This window comes from Phoenix dactylifera, chromosome 17, assembly GCF_009389715.1.
Source record: "Phoenix dactylifera cultivar Barhee BC4 chromosome 17, palm_55x_up_171113_PBpolish2nd_filt_p, whole genome shotgun sequence".
NCBI lineage: Eukaryota > Viridiplantae > Streptophyta > Magnoliopsida > Arecales > Arecaceae > Phoenix > Phoenix dactylifera.
This window is the reverse complement of record NC_052408.1, coordinates 15,620,188-15,638,608: the sequence shown is the minus strand read 5'-3', so window position 1 is coordinate 15,638,608 and position 18,421 is coordinate 15,620,188. Positions and strand designations below refer to the sequence as shown.

Genomic DNA, 18,421 nt, shown 5'->3' with positions numbered 1-18,421 from the left:
CTCTTTTCATAATGTGTGAAAGATAAATTTGATTTTTATAATTATATCAAGAAGGTGAGCTGTTGGCACGGATCGTACCTAACTTCCTACGATGATAGATGGAGGTCAGGTTTGGCATCTATCTCCCCTACCCTCCAAACAGTATGAGAGCCTCTTAGTTTGTACTGCTTACACTCCTAGATCTTCACGGCGGCACCTCCACCACCATAGTGTGAGTTGGAAGCAGCTCTAAAAATCTCGGTCTTTTGGAGCTTGGTCTGACTTCTTAGCCAGCTGGAGAAACGTTGTTTGCTGGTATTTGCATACCTGCATTTTAGTTTCTAGCACTTAAATTTTCAATACTAAGACAGGATGTATAGTAAGTGTTGCACACATTAATAGAATAATTAAGAATTTGTTTAGATATTTCTATATGATTGGACGGATTTGTTGGTCATCTATCTTGTATTTTCTAAGCGCTTACCCAAATTCAGCCATATTTTAGCTTTTGTGCGACAAAAAGATAGAAACTAAAAAAAATTATGGAGACGACAACAGCATGCATGTCAGGCCGGACTCCTCAGGGGAAGTTGAAGACAATCTTCTGCGGCTCCACATTCTTGTAATTGACATAGAAAACGGGTAAAGCACGACATTTAGAGTATATTCCCGGAAATTTTCATGACAGGCCTTCGTAATATATGTACGGAATCATGTTTTCAAGGACTACGTACAAGAATCCTAATCATACGAGAGTTCGGACGGCTTAAACGGACGATTCCGAGTTCGCAATCACAATGCTGGCATGGCCCACAACACTGTAACCACGCTCCAAAAACTCAGGCGACCTGAAGAAAGCCAACTAAGCCTACAAGACCTCCTCCGAGACCTCCGCCCATTTAAAACCCCACTCACATTCCCACGGAACTCCAAATTCTCTCACTCCTAATCCTCCTTTAATTTTCCAATCTCTTCTCTAATCAACTCTGTAATACTAACTAATGATGGCAACGTTGGAAGAGGAAGCCAAACAACACTACAACCCGGCTGGCGTCAAGCCCAATCCCGAATCTCAAAGCGGCTACTACTGCCCCCGCACCGGAGTCTACCGATCGCCTCACCGCGTCTGCCACCAAATCCCCGCCCTCGACGCCGCCTCCTTCGTCCTCTCCCAGTTCCCCCCGCCCCACCTCGCCGAGATTAAGACCGCCCTCGTCGATTCCGCCACTGGCCGCCGCCTCACCTTCTCCGACCTCCGCCGCTCCGCCCTCGCCCTCGCCGCCACCCTCCGCCACGGCCTCGGCATCCAGAAAGGCGACGTCGTCCTCCTCCTTTCCCCGAACTCCATACTCTACCCCGCCATCGTCCTCGGCGTCCTCTCCGCAGGCGCGGTCGTCACCACCGCCAACCCCCTCAATACGGCTGCCGAAGTAGCCAAGCAGGCCCGCGACTCCGGCGCCAAGCTCGCCATCGCCGCCCCTGAGGAGGCACATAAGACCGCCGCCGCCGGCGTCCCCACCATCCTCACCACGCGCTCGGCACCGGACGAGTCCGGCGTGGGTGGGCCGGTGTCTGTGGAGGAGCTGATGGAGGGCGGCGACCCGGAAGCGATGCCGTCGCTGGAGGGAGTGGCCCAGTCGGACGTGGCGGCGTTGCTGTACTCGTCGGGGACGACGGGAGCCAGCAAGGGGGTGGTGCTAACCCACGCGAACCTGATCGCGATGGTGGCGCTGGTGAAGTGGACGGCGGAGGCGAGCGGCGCGGTGGAGGACGTGTACCTGGGATTCATCCCAATGTTCCACGTGTACGGCCTGGGTTTCTTCTCGCTGGGGCTGCCGGCGGCGGGGGCGACCACCGTGGTGATGCCCCGCTTCGATTTCCACGCGATGCTGGAGGCGGTGGAGAAGCACGGTGTCAGCAACATCCCGGCGGTGCCGTCGGTGGTGCTGGCGATGGCCAAGGCCGGGAACGGCGGCGGACGGGATTTGTCCGCGCTTAGGAGGGTGGGGACGGGGGCGGCGCCGCTGGGGGCGGAGGTGGGGAGGGAATTCCGGCGGAGGTACCCGTGGGTGGAGCTGAGGGAGGGGTACGGGCTGACGGAGAGCGCGGGGGCGGCGACGTTCTCAGTGGCGGCGGAGGAGGCGAAGAGGAGGCCGGGGGCGGTGGGGCAGCTGCTGCCGGGGTTCGAGGGGAGGGTGGTGGAGGTGGGGACAGGGAGAGGAGTGGAACCCGGCGAGGTTGGGGAGCTCTGGCTGAGGGGGCCCACCGTGATGCCGGGGTATCTCGGGAACGACGAGGCCACGGCGGATGCGCTGGTCGGGGACGGGTGGCTCAGGACCGGCGATCTGGTGTACTTCGACCAGGACGGATACCTGTACGTCGTGGACCGAATCAAGGAGCTCATCAAGGTTAAAGGCTTTCAGGTACATAGTTGCTTATTTAATATTTATTAAACTACGTCTACGTATAGCAGGTTGGGCATGGGTTGGGTCCGGGAAGCAGCAGATTCTTTCACTTCTGGTGCAGGTGCATTCACATTTCAAGGCAGACGTTAAGACTCACATTAGGGATACGATAGTAGTTTTAAAAACCAGAAAATCCAATCAGAAATTACAAGAAACTCTGGCAGAGATTTTTGTTTTCACTGCACAGTAATCTTAAACCGCAAGCATCGAGATCCAAAATCCTGCGAGGATGCTTCATTGCTGAACTTTCATGCTAAATTTAGCAGCTTAACTCAGGAGATTGCAGGATCCACTCTACGCTTGGTGGATCTGTGGTCACTAGAAATTTCATTGCAATGACCAACTGTTATGCCTCTGACCTAAGATTGCAAGCTGGGAATCATCTCAACCACCGCATATTTATCAAAAACCCTCCTCACAAGCATGCAAGGCATCTCAATATGATATCATAAATATGCAGCGGAACAATTAATTAATAATACGTAAACCTTATTTTTTTTAACTAACACAACTTATAATGTCTCACAATTCTAACAATAATTTAAAATAAAATATTAATTTAAATAAACTTTAATCTAAGATAGCCGGAGTAGTACACCAACCACCCATGTATGGTGGAACCGTGGAAGCCACCAGATGGTGATTGGATTGGGTGGAATGCACATGCACTGCCCTGGGCAGTCCAGCCGCTAGCTTTCCTCTATGGAAGGATGGCTGGCGATTTGCACTGGATCTCTCGAGGCTCAAACGCAAGCTGCACTCTTTATTTGTAGGTTTCGTCAAGATAAACAGCATACTTTTGAGAGCCAAGTTATACCTTTCTCGGCCTTTTAGCTAATAAGATCCAGTGTAGTATTTTTGACAGACAAGGTTTAAAAGAAGTCGATGACTGAATGTTCATATGGAAATACAGGTTGCACCAGCTGAGTTGGAAGCCTTGCTTCTCACCCATCCTCAGATACTTGATGCTGCAGTAATACCGTGAGTATATCAACATCAGCAAAATCGGCATCATGATTGTAACACTATGATATCCATTAATATTGTTGAATACATTTCAGGCTTCAGGATGAAGAAGCGGGGCAAGTACCTATCTCTTATGTGGTGAGATCCCCTAACAGTAAACTAACAAGTGAAGAGGTCATCCAGTTTGTTGCGACTCAGGTATAAATCTGTTCGTATCCATATTACAATTTTCTTTCCTTAGTGTACATGCGGCAGGAAATTTCTCTGCCAAATATTCATAACGCAGTCACTGCCTGTTCACATGATACTCTGATTCAACCCCGGACCCCTCTTCTCTGCCTCCCCACATTCCTTGTTTTACTCTTCCAGTAAATGACATTCAGATTTCTTCACCTTTTCTAACGCCAACCTTGTGGGTTACCTGCTTGGCATTTTACAATTCCCACTCATCATATACAAGGCTTGAACCATTCTTGGTTTGAATTACATAAAAGTTGTTCATTCAGATACAAAACATACACCCATCGTTTTTTTTTTTTTTTTTTTGATACAGACACTCAACAAATTTTAAACAGTAGAGTTTCCGTTAGTTTTGCAACAAATTTCCCAGTCAAACTGACCTTCACAACGCAGATCATATTGAAGAACCAATAAGACATGATGAATGAAAGATCTTGGATTTTGTATTTCTTTCTTTGATAGTCCTATTAAACAATTTAAATAATCATAATGATCTGGGTTTTATCATGGAATGCGCACCCTCCAACTAAACTACACAAATGGCTCACCTGTATGCATTTGATTTAGTGTAATGTTTCTAGTAGACAACTGAACTTTCAAGCACCATCCTGTGGAAACATTATCAGGTTGCTCCTTACAAGAAGGTTAAACGAGTTGCTTTCATAGATGCCATCCCAAGATCGACTGCAGGCAAAATCTTGAGAAAGCAGTTGGTGGCTCAAAATCATCGGGCTATTTCCTCCAAGATGTAGCAGCTCTCCTCTTCTATTATGAATCTCCTGAGACTGAGTACAACCATGTGCTTGATGAGGAATTGTTGTCTCATGGGACCCCTGAGAATTATCCAATTGCTGACATATGATAAGAAGGTGCTTTGCTAATAAATCAAAACTTTATAGTATATTGGGATATTTTGAATTGCGTGATGTGTACATTGACAGGCATCCAGATAATCAGCATGAAAACATCCAGAACTGACTAATAATATATAGTACAAGGAATAAGCATATAATTAGAAAAGTTCATCATTATGTAAACATTAAAAACAATATTAGCATGAGATGGAAACAAAAGCAGCTAATGATGTAATTACCCATACCACCTGAGAGCTTGCTGAAATTTGAGGTCATCCTCTCATAGAGATAAAGTAGCATGAATCATCACACTGACATATTAATCAAAATTCAACAGATAGCAACATGTGAGGTATGGGAAGGTTTACTTTTGTGAAGGTTCTTACCAATTAGAGAACTACAACGAAATACGTCCCTCACACTAAATTGAATATATGTGAGGAATGATGTATCTGAGAAATGCAGATGTATCTCACTCTATTGCTGTAACTAGAAATGCCTCCTCCCATCTGTCATCCAGAAGCAAGTCTCTTCTGAAACCTTCATGAAAAATGTATGAGATTATAACAACATTTTCCAGCTGACAGTGATGACAAGCATATGCATTCGCTCTGCCTGTTGCAATCGCTGCTGACAAGGTTTATACCAGATGAAAGTAAATAACCTGTTTGCTAAAATAGTCTTTTTCTCAAGAAGGTTTGCAAAAATGCAATCGTGTCTCTCATACATCAAATGATGTTGTCACCTCTGTGGAGCTCTATAAGTTCATCATTTGGCTCCTGATGATTGATTTGGACTTCCATGCAATGCTAATCTCTACTATTACAATTCAGGAGAACTCTCATGCCTTTAGTTCATAAATAAAGAATATTTCTTGTACTTATCCAAAAAAGATCTTTCTACAATACAATATGAGTCACGAAAGCTATAAAATAATAATGCTATGTTTGATTCACTGAAATGACAGGCTGGAATGAAATGGGGATTCCAACTTTGGCTGTATTCCAATATTTGGCATAGCAATAAATGATGGAATCATGTCTTTGGAATCATGATTCAGAATGGTGATTCCAGTCTTACACGAGAGGAATGGTTATTTCCATGAAAATGGGAATGAAGGATATTTTTGGAAATTAACTAATTGGCAATATTTATGGTATAAAGCAGCAACAAATAATATATTTGATGAGTTAATTATCGATAATTATGATACAAAATAAAAATAAACAATTTAATTAAAATTTAATTAGAAATATCATTTTATGAGAACATAGTGAAAATGAATAATATACTAAAGATGAGCACTTTGCAAGTTATATAAAAGGAAAACATTAAAATATAAATAAAAATTATTAGATAATATTAGATAAAAAAGAAAATGTTAAAAACAAATAAAGTAATACTTAGAATAAATTTAATATATATATATATATATATTAAACGATTGATTAAAAATTAAATAAATAAGTTTAAAATTTAAAAATCAATGTGCAATATCATGAATGAATAATAGTGAATATAAACCAAAAATAATAATAAAATATAAAGTAGAAAGATAAAGAGTATATAAAATATAAGTCATAATAATCAAATAAAATATCAAAAAAATAAAAATATTAATTAAAAATGAAGTGAAAAACTAATAATATAAATAAGAATAAGGAATTATTAACTAAAAAATGAAATATAAAAATGTAATATAATGGCCATTATAACATTATAATGGTTGTTACTTAAAAGATCATCATATATCTATATAATATAACAGAAGGGTCCCCCAAAGAATTATAGAAATCATTATATAAAATTAGTTTTATTCCTAGATTAATGATATACAGAAAAATAACATACATATATTCGAACTGACTTGTTGTTCCTTTGCTATGCATTCCTTTCATTTCCATTCCAATTCATTTTCATTCTTGAGAACCAAAAGTAGTGTAATTTTATTGTTGAATACTTGGGGTGTGGGCTTAGTTATTCCTTAGGTTGGAATTTCCCTGCATGACCAAAAAGATTCAGTTTCATAACAAAGACAGAGAGAAGAAGAGGATGATAAAATTTAAATCATGAACATTCAAAATTTCTAACATGTCTGAGAACCTTCATGGGAAGCTTGGTCTAATCATGCAAAACCTTCTTTTTCCATTTTCTAGTACTAGCTTGGAGGACTAAAGTAGCTCATCAGCAGCTCATTATAATATTATTTTGTAATTCACATTGTTGATTCAGCAAATGATAACTCCAATTATTGTCCACTTTGTCCTTCTTATCAAACATTCTCTCTACCACTACTTGCCTTTGATAACATTTATTAAGCTCCATCGATGAAGGCTAATGATCCTTTAAATCAATTGTCCACTGTTGGCTTCTGTGTTTTACTCTGTTGTTTTCTTGATTCTAAAATAAAAAAAAAGATTGCAATCTAGTTGAGAGTTTAAGATCTTGCTCATTCTGTCGCCATCATACTAGTTTAGTTTTGTCATGTACAAATTCTAAAATAGGGCTAAAAATGGATCGGATATTGATATATCCATATTTATATTCATATTTTTCAACGAATACAGATATAGATACAAATATTAAACAGGTATCAAAATTAATATCCATATTTGTTCTAAATGGATACGGATATAAATCGGAATATTAAGCATATCCATATTTATTATAAATGGATACGGATGCGAATTGGATATTAAATATATCCATATTTTCTTATCTGAATACGGATATAAATCAGATACTTTTTCGGATATTAATCAAATTTGAACAAAATTCAATGATGAAAATTAGCAATAAAGACATGATTATAAATAAAAGATTCAATTAAAAAAATATAATTTTAACAAATATTTATCAATAATAATAATAATAAACAATTTCATAAAGGATATACTGCTTAAGGTTGCTTGTTACCGAAGTAAATGGGATCTATAGCGCCTCTAAGGCATCTCATGGCTATAGCTAGTTATAATCACCGGGTGGAAACTAGAAAATGGACGGAGCCTTCAAAACCCTAGTTGCTTGAAGATGACGAAGAGGAAAAAGACGAAACGGATAAACAAGAGATTTGAGCCTTTCAGGCATACGGGGTGATTCGAAGAATTTTATTCCAATTGAGTATTCCGTATTTGGGTTACTATCTTAAGTGATGGTCATTCAATATATAGGTTTTATTTAGTTTAGGTTTGGTTAATCCTTAATTGGTTTCCTGCTTTAACTTAACTTAAACTTCTTGTTTTTACTTACTCTTGTTATACGAATATCCAGATCCGAAAAAATCATGTGTATCCATATCCGTATCCGGAAGATTTTTGAACTGTCCGAATCCGTATCCGGATTTGATCCGAATCGGATACAGAAATGGATATGGTCGGATCTAATCCGACCCGCTTTCAACCCTATTCTAAAACCATCTATTGACCACTTAATTCTACTGTAAAAACCAGAATGCCATTCAAATAGTCAGTAAACTCATGCTTCACTAAATATTAAGCATGGAATATTATTTACCTTTTTACAATAGTATGATGCACACTAGTCCTTTGTTGTTTTTCAGTACCCCACGATCATCACTTTGCATATTCTTGATTTGGACTAGCATGAGTCTAAAAGCTTGTCTACAATGACGTATTTTGATGTATTATAGTGTCTAGGTAAACCACATCCATTGAATGCCCTAGGCATGAGAATTAAGCCTATTAGGCTTATTGAAGCACATGATTACATGGAAGAGGATTAAGCTTATCTGGTGAGCAGTAATAAATGAAGATGAAGACTAGCTTGCCAACTCCAGGCACGATTGTAATATTGTGAACAAGGGCCATGAAAATGCGCTCCCTTCTCCCTTCATCAAGGCCACCTAATGGCAATAACACTATGCAGTTCTCAGAGTAGGAAATGTACAGGCCTTCAGCGTTTAAAACCCAAGAATACCTAGGGGAGGCAAGCTAGGGAAACATCCGGGTAAACACAACGTGAAAAAGGTGCTTACCAGTCCATCTCTAACACTGGAGACACAGGAGCACACCATTTATCACAAAATTGACAGAGACATACTGCTCAATTTTTCTAGTATTCTACCATTTTATATGTAGAATGTTCAGGGCAACCAAGAACCAGAACACAGTTCAGAACTCAGAAGATTGAGATCTCAAGAAATCACATAATAGGCATGAAATTATGTTTCTGCTGTGGGACCATGCCTACAGGTCGGAAAGAGCAAATTGAGAGAGAGAGAGAGAGAGAGAGAGAGAGAGAGAGAGTAGCATCACAAAATTGATGTGGCTGTAGAACATTTCTTGCAGCACTGCAACCCCACAACCCCAGAGATACAGTTAGCCTGATGCGCAGAGTGAATTTACCTTTTATTCTTCAAAGTTCTGAGCAGAGCTAGTCATCCACTGCCAAACACCCCCCGATTGTTTCCTCTGAGCAGCGGTCATATCTCGTTCCATTTGAGATTTTTGATGCCGTAGGACTTCGAGCTCGTGCTCTACAGAACGAAGTGCTCCCAACCTATTTTGCATCACTGCAATTTGTGCCTACAATGGGAAAAGAGCAAAAAAAGAAAAATAAAGCCTAAAGCTTTTGGTATCCAACAAATCCAGAAATGCTAACAAAAGATCATCTTAAAAGCACAGAATAAAAGGTACAAAATATCAACACCTCTAATTTCGTGCATCTTGCACTCTCAGCCGCCAGTTGACCTTGGACTGATTTTAGTTCCTTAACCAAGGGTCATAATCAAATTAGAAGCTTGTAATTAGATACTTGAAAGTACTCATTGTTCTCCCATAATTAAAATTTACCTTTAATAATTCAGTATGGGAATTGTTCATCTCATCAAGACTGGCTTGTAGTCTTGAGTTTTCATCTCTTACTTCCACTAGCCTGGACTCCAACATCTTCTTTTCTGCAGTAATTGCATGCGTGTCAACAGCAACAACCTCAGCAGACCTCTCAGCTTGGGCTCCCTTGATACCAGTGGCATATATGTTCTTGTCATCAGTTGCAGTTATCACAGCATAAACAGCAGTGACAGAAGCTGCTGCAGCAGCTGCAGCTGGTGATTGAAGAAGCCTCGGACGTATTGAATCTCTTGGCTTGTGTTTCAAAACAAACACCTGAAGAAGTGTAGAATTGTAGTTCAAAAAAGTACACATGATGACGCGCATTCAAAATAGGGTTACAGAAACTAGGAGGAAAAAGGTTTGTGGTACAACCTCTAACACTCATAGACTCATTCACACATGAAGAAAAATAAAAGTGGATATATGAAGATATACATAGACACGTATGTAACAAACCTGGAGACAAGAATGACATGCACAGACATCCAAAGAAAGACCACTGTCACTGTGAAACGAGAATTTTCTTTTATTGATAAACTAATATATTGCAAATCACTACATGTATATGACATTAATAGGACTTGTTTAGTCTGACTAATACAGAACGATTTTCAAATGGAAATCTTGAGTTTCATTTTGCAAATAGACATAGCCTGCTCCTCTCATCATATTGAGGCTAGCTTTAAACATCAATATATGCTTTGTACATGAGATTTTCATTGCATACCTCATTGTTGTACTTTCCATTGTAACCACCAAAGGCAATTAAAAGCTTCTCACCATCCACTGTTGTTGAGCAAATAGTAAGGCCCTGTCAAGCACCAGTTGACATGAAATTATGACCTCGAGATGCTGTAAAACATGTTTTTTTAAAAAAATTTGATGTTGCCTTATCATATGACTAAAATCTTAAATATATTGATTATTCTTTCACATGGATCCAAGTTGCAGTACACATCAAATGCTTTATATGATAAACACATATCATGCATAAATATGCCCGTGTAAAGTCATGTAAGGAAAAAGAAAAGGTAGAAGATGATAAGATAAATCGCCAATTCATTCAGATAATCTTTCTAGATTACTAAGGCAAGAGAAAGGAGAAATCTAAATTTAATAAATAACCAAAATTATAGAACAGAATTAGGGATTCCCAACAAAAGTCCTCTTTCAAATCCCCATGTTTCAGTTCTCAACCCACAATCTTGCTAACCACCTCCTTCTCTCCCCCCCCCCCTTTGGGTTTTCCCCTCTTTTTCCCCTATGTGCATCAGACATGCTTTTTTGCAGTTTTGCTTGTATGGTAAGGCCTTCTGACTGTTACTACAATTATCATTCAGCAATGGAACTTTCTTGGCTGTGTTCATGGTACTTCCACAGCTAAGCGATAGAAACCAATAAGGTTATGATGTTTTAGATGCAGTCATGCACCAGACAGTGAATGGTTCCATGCAGTGTTTAGCTATGCAAACATCCACTTCATGAGCTGTTATGTTCTCCTGCTGAAGGATGGAAAGTTCAAAATAATTAACAGAGCTGATGTTCACATTTTTGTATATTGATAGAATACAATAATTGTTACTTTAATTGCAGAGTTTATTTAGATAAATCAGGAGTTGGTATCAGCTACCACCTTGCATATCATTAGAGAGGCTAACGGCTAACCTCAATCAATGCATGCATTAGAGAAAATGATGCTACTCTACCATCTTAGTAGGAAAAGAAAATGCTGCCAAGTACTCATGCTATATCCAGCCAGTTCGTAATGCTTTTTTACTTCCCAATCAGGGTATGGAAATCAGCATTGCAGGATAAATAACTTTGAAAAAAGTCCACACTGAAAGCCAGACATCATGCCGACAAACAAAGGCATTGTCAAATTATTGGATAGTTGTATAATAAAACATTAAGAGGAATATCACATTGTGCCTTATGTGGAAAGAAAGAAGGCATAGAAATAGGAAGATGGGATAAACAAATAGAATGTTGCTATTTGCAAAGTTTCAAGCCTTCAAAATCTTAAAGTAATAAAATTTTACTCCAATATTAGCTTCTAAAGGCCTGTCAACAAGAGGATCATTAAAATGGTAACAAAGCTATCACACAAAGCAGGTCAAAAGGAACCATTGTCACCTCACTGGCAAGTGGATCACGTTGCTTTACACTTGTGGCCACTGACCACACAAACTTCGATGTGTTCAAGACAATGGTTTCGGTAGCACCTGAAAACATTTTTTTTTGGGTGTCAAATTAACAAGCTATAGAAAGAAAGAGCAGAATAGAGGAAATTATATATATCCAATACCTAGCAAAAAGTAAAAACTAGTCACTAGGGATTCAATTACCACTTTGATTATCTCCACCGCCAACTATATACCAGTTTTCATCAACAGTAGTGCCAGCATGACCTCCCCTAGGAGTCACATATGTACCCTGAGTTTCTGGCTGAGACCATTCCATCTGCAATGCGAGATTACTAGTTGATGACGAGCAGTCAAAATAAGAAGAAAAAAAACTTCCTCTAAGTGTGCAGAAGATAAGTTCAGCTCATCTCCGCAGCCAAGAAAAATAAATAGATAATTATCATTAGCCTAATTAGTTTCATTTTGTTCAATACAAATGTGTTAAACCTTTTGAAGATTTATTACTTTAAACCTGCGAAAGCATTGGATACACTCATAAAAAACTTAACAGGTTATGCTGCACAATATTCCATAACAGTATATTTCTATACTATATATCAGGAATTCTTCAGCTGCAAAAGCTTTGCAGAAAAAATGACATGATAATGATAGCACATACATCGAACCTCAGCCCTATTTTACACCAAATAGTGAATCTGCACATGTATTTTGTTTAGCAACTGATCTATATATTTACTCAACTACTCTCTGATGCTAGAATACACATAACGAAGGATGCCCTGTGAGAGTAAAGAAGTGGGTATAAAAAGTTTATTCTGGACTCAAGGATGAGGTTTTAAGCAGTTTATGACTATACTATGCATCTGTTAGTCAACAGGTTAGTTAAACTAGTCCAGCAAGTCTATCACCAACTGCATATTCATCTAAATCATAGAAGTAGTAGGATATGTTAGTTTTACTAATGAAAGGGTAAGAATTGATAAAAGAGCTCAAGCATGATTGACGGACTACTAGCAAGTAAACATCTTCAATGTCTATTTTTCTTCTTCTCCTCTTTCTTTACGAGGCAAGATGGAAGAATGCTACCTGATATCCTGAATTGTCAACTAAATCATAGTTCCAATTGTTTTTTTTTTTAACCAAACCAATCTTCAGACCTTCTTACCTTTTAGGTCCCTATACCAAGGTTTGCAATCTAGGTAATGGATCCTGTATTGATACCATCTTGGTACAGTATCAGTACATCTAAGATAGGGGTCTGTTCGGCATACCAATACTCGGTACACCCCCCGTACCATATACAGATTTAGTATCGATACAGTATGATATTCCTGGTACCCATCGGTGCTGACTGGTATGGCATACCATGCCCTATACTATCGTAGTTTAGAGTAATTGCATTTACTTTCAACAACTAATTCATAGGATAGAATAATTTCTAAAATATGAATCTTTTTATTGTGACCCAAAACGCAAATATTATGATCCACACCTCCAACTAACAAAATAGTTATTGCATTTTCTTTTGGCTAGAAACTCTTTACTTTTATAAGAAAGTTTCAAGCTGTACAAAGTTCAGTCAATGTCAGGTTTTCGAAAGAAAAAAAAGCATTTTACATCTTCAAAATTTTGTATCATAATAAGTTCCATATAACACTAATTAGTTTTAAAATATTGAAGAGAAACAGCACTTCCATGGTACTAACATGTAAACATTATCCAAGATTTAAATTAAAGCTCCATCAGATCCAACAAGGTATTCAAGAACAAGAATTCACCTAAAACAGATGTATGAGTCTTGATATATTTAGGAAGCTACTTAGCCACCACCACTCTAGGTTGGTGACCAATTTACCTCTTCGATTTATAATTTGTCCCGAAAAAATGAATATGATTCTCAATATCAACCTTGATGTTCTCCCTTCTCGGAAAGTCTAAAGTAATTTCAGAGGTAGCTCCTCTGTCAAACAAGCTCAATGTGCCTAACCAATATAATAGGTTTCTCCACTCGCTGACCAATATAGTAAGTTTAGTGGCCTGGCCCTATCCTGCAAAATGATGCCTTGGCCATGATTTCACACCGACATATAAAGGTTTGACATCAGACTAAGTTGCCTAGAAAAAGCTCTAAAACTTCAATGAATCATACTTTGACCCAAAAACTCAATGCATTTCTGCATTATATGAGGCACAGAGATTAATGTTAAGATAGCTAACACTCGTTACAGGTACATTCTATATACTGCGACCTAAGCTCGACATTAAGAATGATATGACCATATTGATCCAAAATAAAAGCCAGTAACTTACACTGTGCAAGTCAAGTAGATAAAGATCATTGAAACAGGTTGAATGAGAAGAACCACCAAAGATCAGAAGATATTGGTCATCATGCACCGCAGCTATGTGATCAAATCTTGGTGCTGGATATGTTTTCCTATGCAAGAGAAGGAAACAAATACAGTGATCTTCCTCATAAATTGTTTTTAATACAGATAACGAATTAAATGCTTACTTTGCCTCCACTATATCCCATGTCATAGTCTTCAAATCAAGAATATGGAGGTCATTCAGTAGCCTCCTCCTACGGTCTTCTCCACCAAACATAATCAATTTGGAGCCAACCAAAGTTACAGATTGACCACCTCGAGCAGTCTGGTACAAAAGAAAGAGATATATATCCAAAAAATTCCAGAAATCATTGAGTTTTCTACTCTCATACAAAGACAAGACTACATCTCCTCAATATACTTTGAATACATATAAGACTAAGAGGTTCAAATGGAGTATATTCTAGCATCAGGATTTAGAGTTTGCATCTTACTGGAATTTTCCCATTGGTCGTTACAACAGAGTAGTAGTGTGTTTCTAGATCAATCGACCAAACTGCAATGCAAATATAATGGTCTTGTTGAATCAAAAATATGTCTAAGGACAGGGAAATTGGATCAATAGACTGAAAATGACTTCAAGAACTCCAAACACAATTACATAGTCCATAAATTTGTATGCAGATACAAACACAGATGTTGATGTATATAGTCAAAAAAGTGACATTATAGTAGGACTTCTTTAAAGGAACAAACCTGTCACAGTATCCAACGGTTCCTTGGAATATCCAGCGACAATCAGAAGTTTGTTTTCCCACTTAACCTGAGCAAATGAACAAAATGAACTAAATTTAAGCTTGTTACAGTAAATACCACCAGCATACACAAAAGGGGAATGGCAGCAACAGAAAATGGGGTTCTGCTTCATGATATCAAAAATCTCACCAAACTATGGCCTGCAGATGCTGGGAATGTTTCCTCTGAGGTATTGTTCTCCAAATTTGAACTTTTGGGGTCTAATTTTGGGCTTAGAGTGGACCATTTGAAAGTACTCAAATCAAAAACCTGTGAAATTCGCCATATATTATGGTCTGAAGAAAAGTTCCGTATTATAAAAATCAAAATGGTCAAATAACCTGAATATCTGATAGATATCGGCCATTGCGACTCCCTCCAATAACATAGAGCTTTTCTTGGACCACTTCTGCTGCATGCTACAAAATTGAAGAAGAATAAGTTGAGCAGTAAACACAAATTAGGACTTCACTTCCTGTGAAAAAGAAGACAAAAATTCTAATAAAGTTATTCTGCAACAGAGATGAAAAGTAAAGCAAATCCTGACAATAATGTAAGATAAGTGAAGTTGACCATCCAAGAATGAGACTTGTACCTTATAACGAGCTGGTGGGCACCAACCAGAAGAGTGGATCAAAATCCACTGATCATAAGGTGCAGAAGATAAAAGAGCAGTGATGTTTGATTCACCAGTAACTTCTTTGTCTCCCATACCAGTAGCTAATGTAACACACAAAATCATTTGCTTTACAAGTTATGATAATCTTCACGACGGAAGGAAATGTCAAAGCAAAGGAACAGCAGTATAGCATATCAAATATGCATGACAATAACTTATTTATTCTAGTAAAATAAATCATTGAAACTGCATCAGGCTAGCAGATAAGAAGGCCTGCAAAATGTATAAATTTGAATTACTTATTACTAGCTGATAATAAACATTAAGAAAAAAGTTTGAAAAAATTGTTGTCCAAGACAATATCAAATTGTGATTCTGACGGAAAGAAAAACATATGCTACAAGCCAGAGCGAATTGTTGCATAACATGAACAATCCCCTAACTGGTAAGGTTCCTCACATATTAATAGAAGTGGCTCTGCAACAATGTCAAACAATTAGGAGCTACTACATCAATGGCCCAATTAGCAAGTCAACCAAATCACGCAAATTCACAAAGTTCTCCTGGTAAGACTAACTTCAGAACAGTTTGGTTGACTGTATCAACATTCCAACATAATCCTCTCGATAACCTTCGGGCTGGTTGTTTAGGTGATTCTTTTGTCTTTTATAAAATGAACCAGGTAGGCCGACACCTTTTCACTAGGGGAATAAAAAATATAAGCTCACGCAAATACTTGTTGATAAGTAATTCTCTCCGAAACAAACATCTCTAAGGTGATCTTGAGACTAAGTATATACCATTAAATACCAAAATTCTGACATCCATGACTTTTCTTTAACTTATTTACAAGAATATGGCTTTGCATCTAAATTTTTATTCAGAGGCAAGGTCCCTGTGATCCGCAGGGACCTAAAGATGAAGTATCGTATTCTAGCGAAAGAAAGAACCACTTCAGAAAATAACAGCAATAGTAGGAAAATAAAGCATAATCCTAATAAATTCGTTTATTTTGATACACCAAAAAGGGCAGAAACAAAAGAAAGGAAGCGGAAAAGAAATAAAGACCAGGATCACACTACTTCTACTTTGATTTCTTAATCTGCAGCCTCCCTTTACGTTTGCGGATCGGGAATCATATGCATTAAATCTCGCTTCCAGTTCTTGAATTCATACACATCTTTTCTTGACTGCACGAGGATTAAGCTAATTCTATAGCTAAGTTTGGAACTCAAATCACAACAGGAATCAAGTACAATGCAACATCGCGATCTGGATCGAGCTCGAAATTTTTACCTTGGGAATAGATCTGGATCGCCGGAATGATCGTGAGGTGAGAAGGGAGCGAGGATTCTTGGAGAAATCGAGCGCCACCGATCCACCGACGAGAGGGAGACCAAAGGTGGATCGAAGGACGGAGATCCCACCGTCCTCTTTTCTTGTGTCCCGGATCTCGCCGGGGAGGGGCAAAATTGTGGAACGGACAAAACCGAGACCGAGGGTGAAGCGTGAAGACGGGGGGTCTCTCTTTGGGCATTTTAACGGCAAAAAATTTGACTTCGATGCCGGCTTCCGCACACAATGGCTGGCTTGCATCAAAAGTAGTGCGCAGGTGCTCCCAAATAAGTCTTTTGGCCGGGACTGGGTACAAATTTATACGAGAACGTGCAAAGGACTTCCCGTTACCTTCCTTTATATATGAAGTTTAGGGATGCAAGCGAGTCGGATTGGACCGCGGTAGACCAAGGTTTCCTGAGATGGGCGCATGAGTATTTTTCAAAACAAAAAGAAAGAAAGAAAAAAAGAACCACCGAGGTGGTAGCACGGTTGAAACGGGACTAACATTTCACCGAAGTGGCCTAGGTTCGAAACGCACGGGCATCGATTAAATGCGGAGACCGGATACCTTTCGTCTAGTTTGCACAGGTGGAGATGCTAGTGTGACTTACTCACACGTGGAAAGGGTTGCCACGTTGGTGGGGTTCCCCTACGAGTGGGAAAGATATGAGTAAAATTTGTCTGCTAGTATCGAACATTCTCCAGCGGAAAGGAGGCCCAGTAGAAGTTGCTACGCGGATGAGGTTCTCCTAGGAGTGAAAATTAGGCATGGTTAGACCAAATATGGATTTGATCAAATATAAGATAAATTAAAAAATTATCGATCCGAATCGAATCTAGATAACAGGTGAAACAGTTAGACATTTCCAACGTATGCTCACTTTTTTATGTACTAGGTCTCTATCCTATAATCCATATGATTGGGCTTGCCTAAGTCTTACTCAAAAAAGACTCTTGAATTGGGTTGGTTCCTAATCATATGGAATCCATTCATTAGCCTTATTTTTTAAAGAAATTTCAATTTGTTACTTGATCTTTTCATTGTTTTGTAGGTCAAGAGGATGATCGGAAAAAGAATCCTGCTTGACATGATTTTCAACATTTTGGTGTGAATGGAACTGATTCAAATTTTAATCGATACTTGTTTTGGCTTAACTTCTAAATATATATTACTTTCGTACACTATGCAGTAGAAATATACAGGAAGTTGATCAGTAATTCACTCACCCATTAAATAAAATTTTTTAAATCCATACAAGCGTTTTGCCTAAAATTCTATCGGAGAATTTATATTTATTGTACATTATTCTTCCAACATCAATCATATTTGTTGCAATGCATTATGATCATTGTTTATAAGAAAAGGAAAACAAAGGTAAGTATTGTTTGTAGGACTATCTATAATTTTCTTCAATTATATTGTCAGGATAACTACTTCGAACACGTCCTCTTACTGTCCGTTTTGACATCATGCCTTCTGCGTGGTGCCATAATCATTGTAAGAAATATTTTTGCATGTATTGGTGATGGCAATTACTGTTTGATATTATACATGTACAGTAATTTTTTTTTTTTTTTTGCTCAAGTGCTGGTAAGAATGAATGCTATCGTGCCCCAAAATCCGATCCGATGAAGTTTGGAGAGTTTAAGAATCCTCTGATGCCTAAATTAGGCAAAGCTTTGATAGAACAAAGTAGAAAAGGAAACCTAAAATTACGAGCTATGAATGAGAATAGATGAGATGAGTTGCCTTCCTGGCCCCCAAAATCTATTTATATAGAGATATGCCAACCTTATTTGCACCTCTTAAAATATGTGGAGCTTTAAGTGCTCATGTT

General features: G+C 38.7%; 2 protein-coding genes across 5 annotated transcripts; one reads left to right on the top strand and one right to left on the bottom strand.

Moving 5' to 3' along the window:
* The first annotated feature begins 608 nt into the window (after positions 1-608).
* On the top strand, positions 609-4,402 carry LOC103705573 (4-coumarate--CoA ligase-like 5). The gene is made up of 4 exons (XM_008789336.4): positions 609-2,402; positions 3,358-3,425; positions 3,506-3,608; positions 4,277-4,402. The coding sequence occupies exons 1-4, from the start codon at positions 981-983 to the stop codon at positions 4,400-4,402; spliced, it is 1,719 nt and encodes a 572-aa protein (XP_008787558.2). The 5' UTR covers positions 609-980.
* Positions 4,050-16,848, bottom strand: LOC103705499 (acyl-CoA-binding domain-containing protein 4). 4 transcript variants are annotated; one of them, XM_008789228.3, is made up of 16 exons: positions 16,542-16,737; positions 16,314-16,435; positions 15,222-15,346; positions 14,968-15,045; positions 14,777-14,896; positions 14,588-14,654; positions 14,326-14,387; positions 14,017-14,156; positions 13,812-13,938; positions 11,703-11,817; positions 11,491-11,579; positions 10,085-10,168; positions 9,316-9,630; positions 9,173-9,232; positions 8,869-9,048; positions 4,050-4,483 (listed from the first exon to the last, which is right to left on the bottom strand). In XM_008789228.3, the coding sequence occupies exons 3-15, from the start codon at positions 15,336-15,338 to the stop codon at positions 8,872-8,874; spliced, it is 1,551 nt and encodes a 516-aa protein (XP_008787450.1). In that variant the 5' UTR covers positions 15,339-15,346; positions 16,314-16,435; positions 16,542-16,737; the 3' UTR covers positions 4,050-4,483; positions 8,869-8,871. The 4 variants fall into 4 exon arrangements, with proteins under 4 accessions (XP_008787450.1, XP_038971131.1, XP_008787449.1 ...); XM_039115203.1 differs by having other exon boundaries at positions 16,314-16,451; positions 16,542-16,672; XM_008789227.4 differs by lacking the exon at positions 16,314-16,435 and having other exon boundaries at positions 4,050-4,501; positions 16,542-16,848.
* Between the last annotated feature and the right edge of the window lie 1,573 nt (positions 16,849-18,421).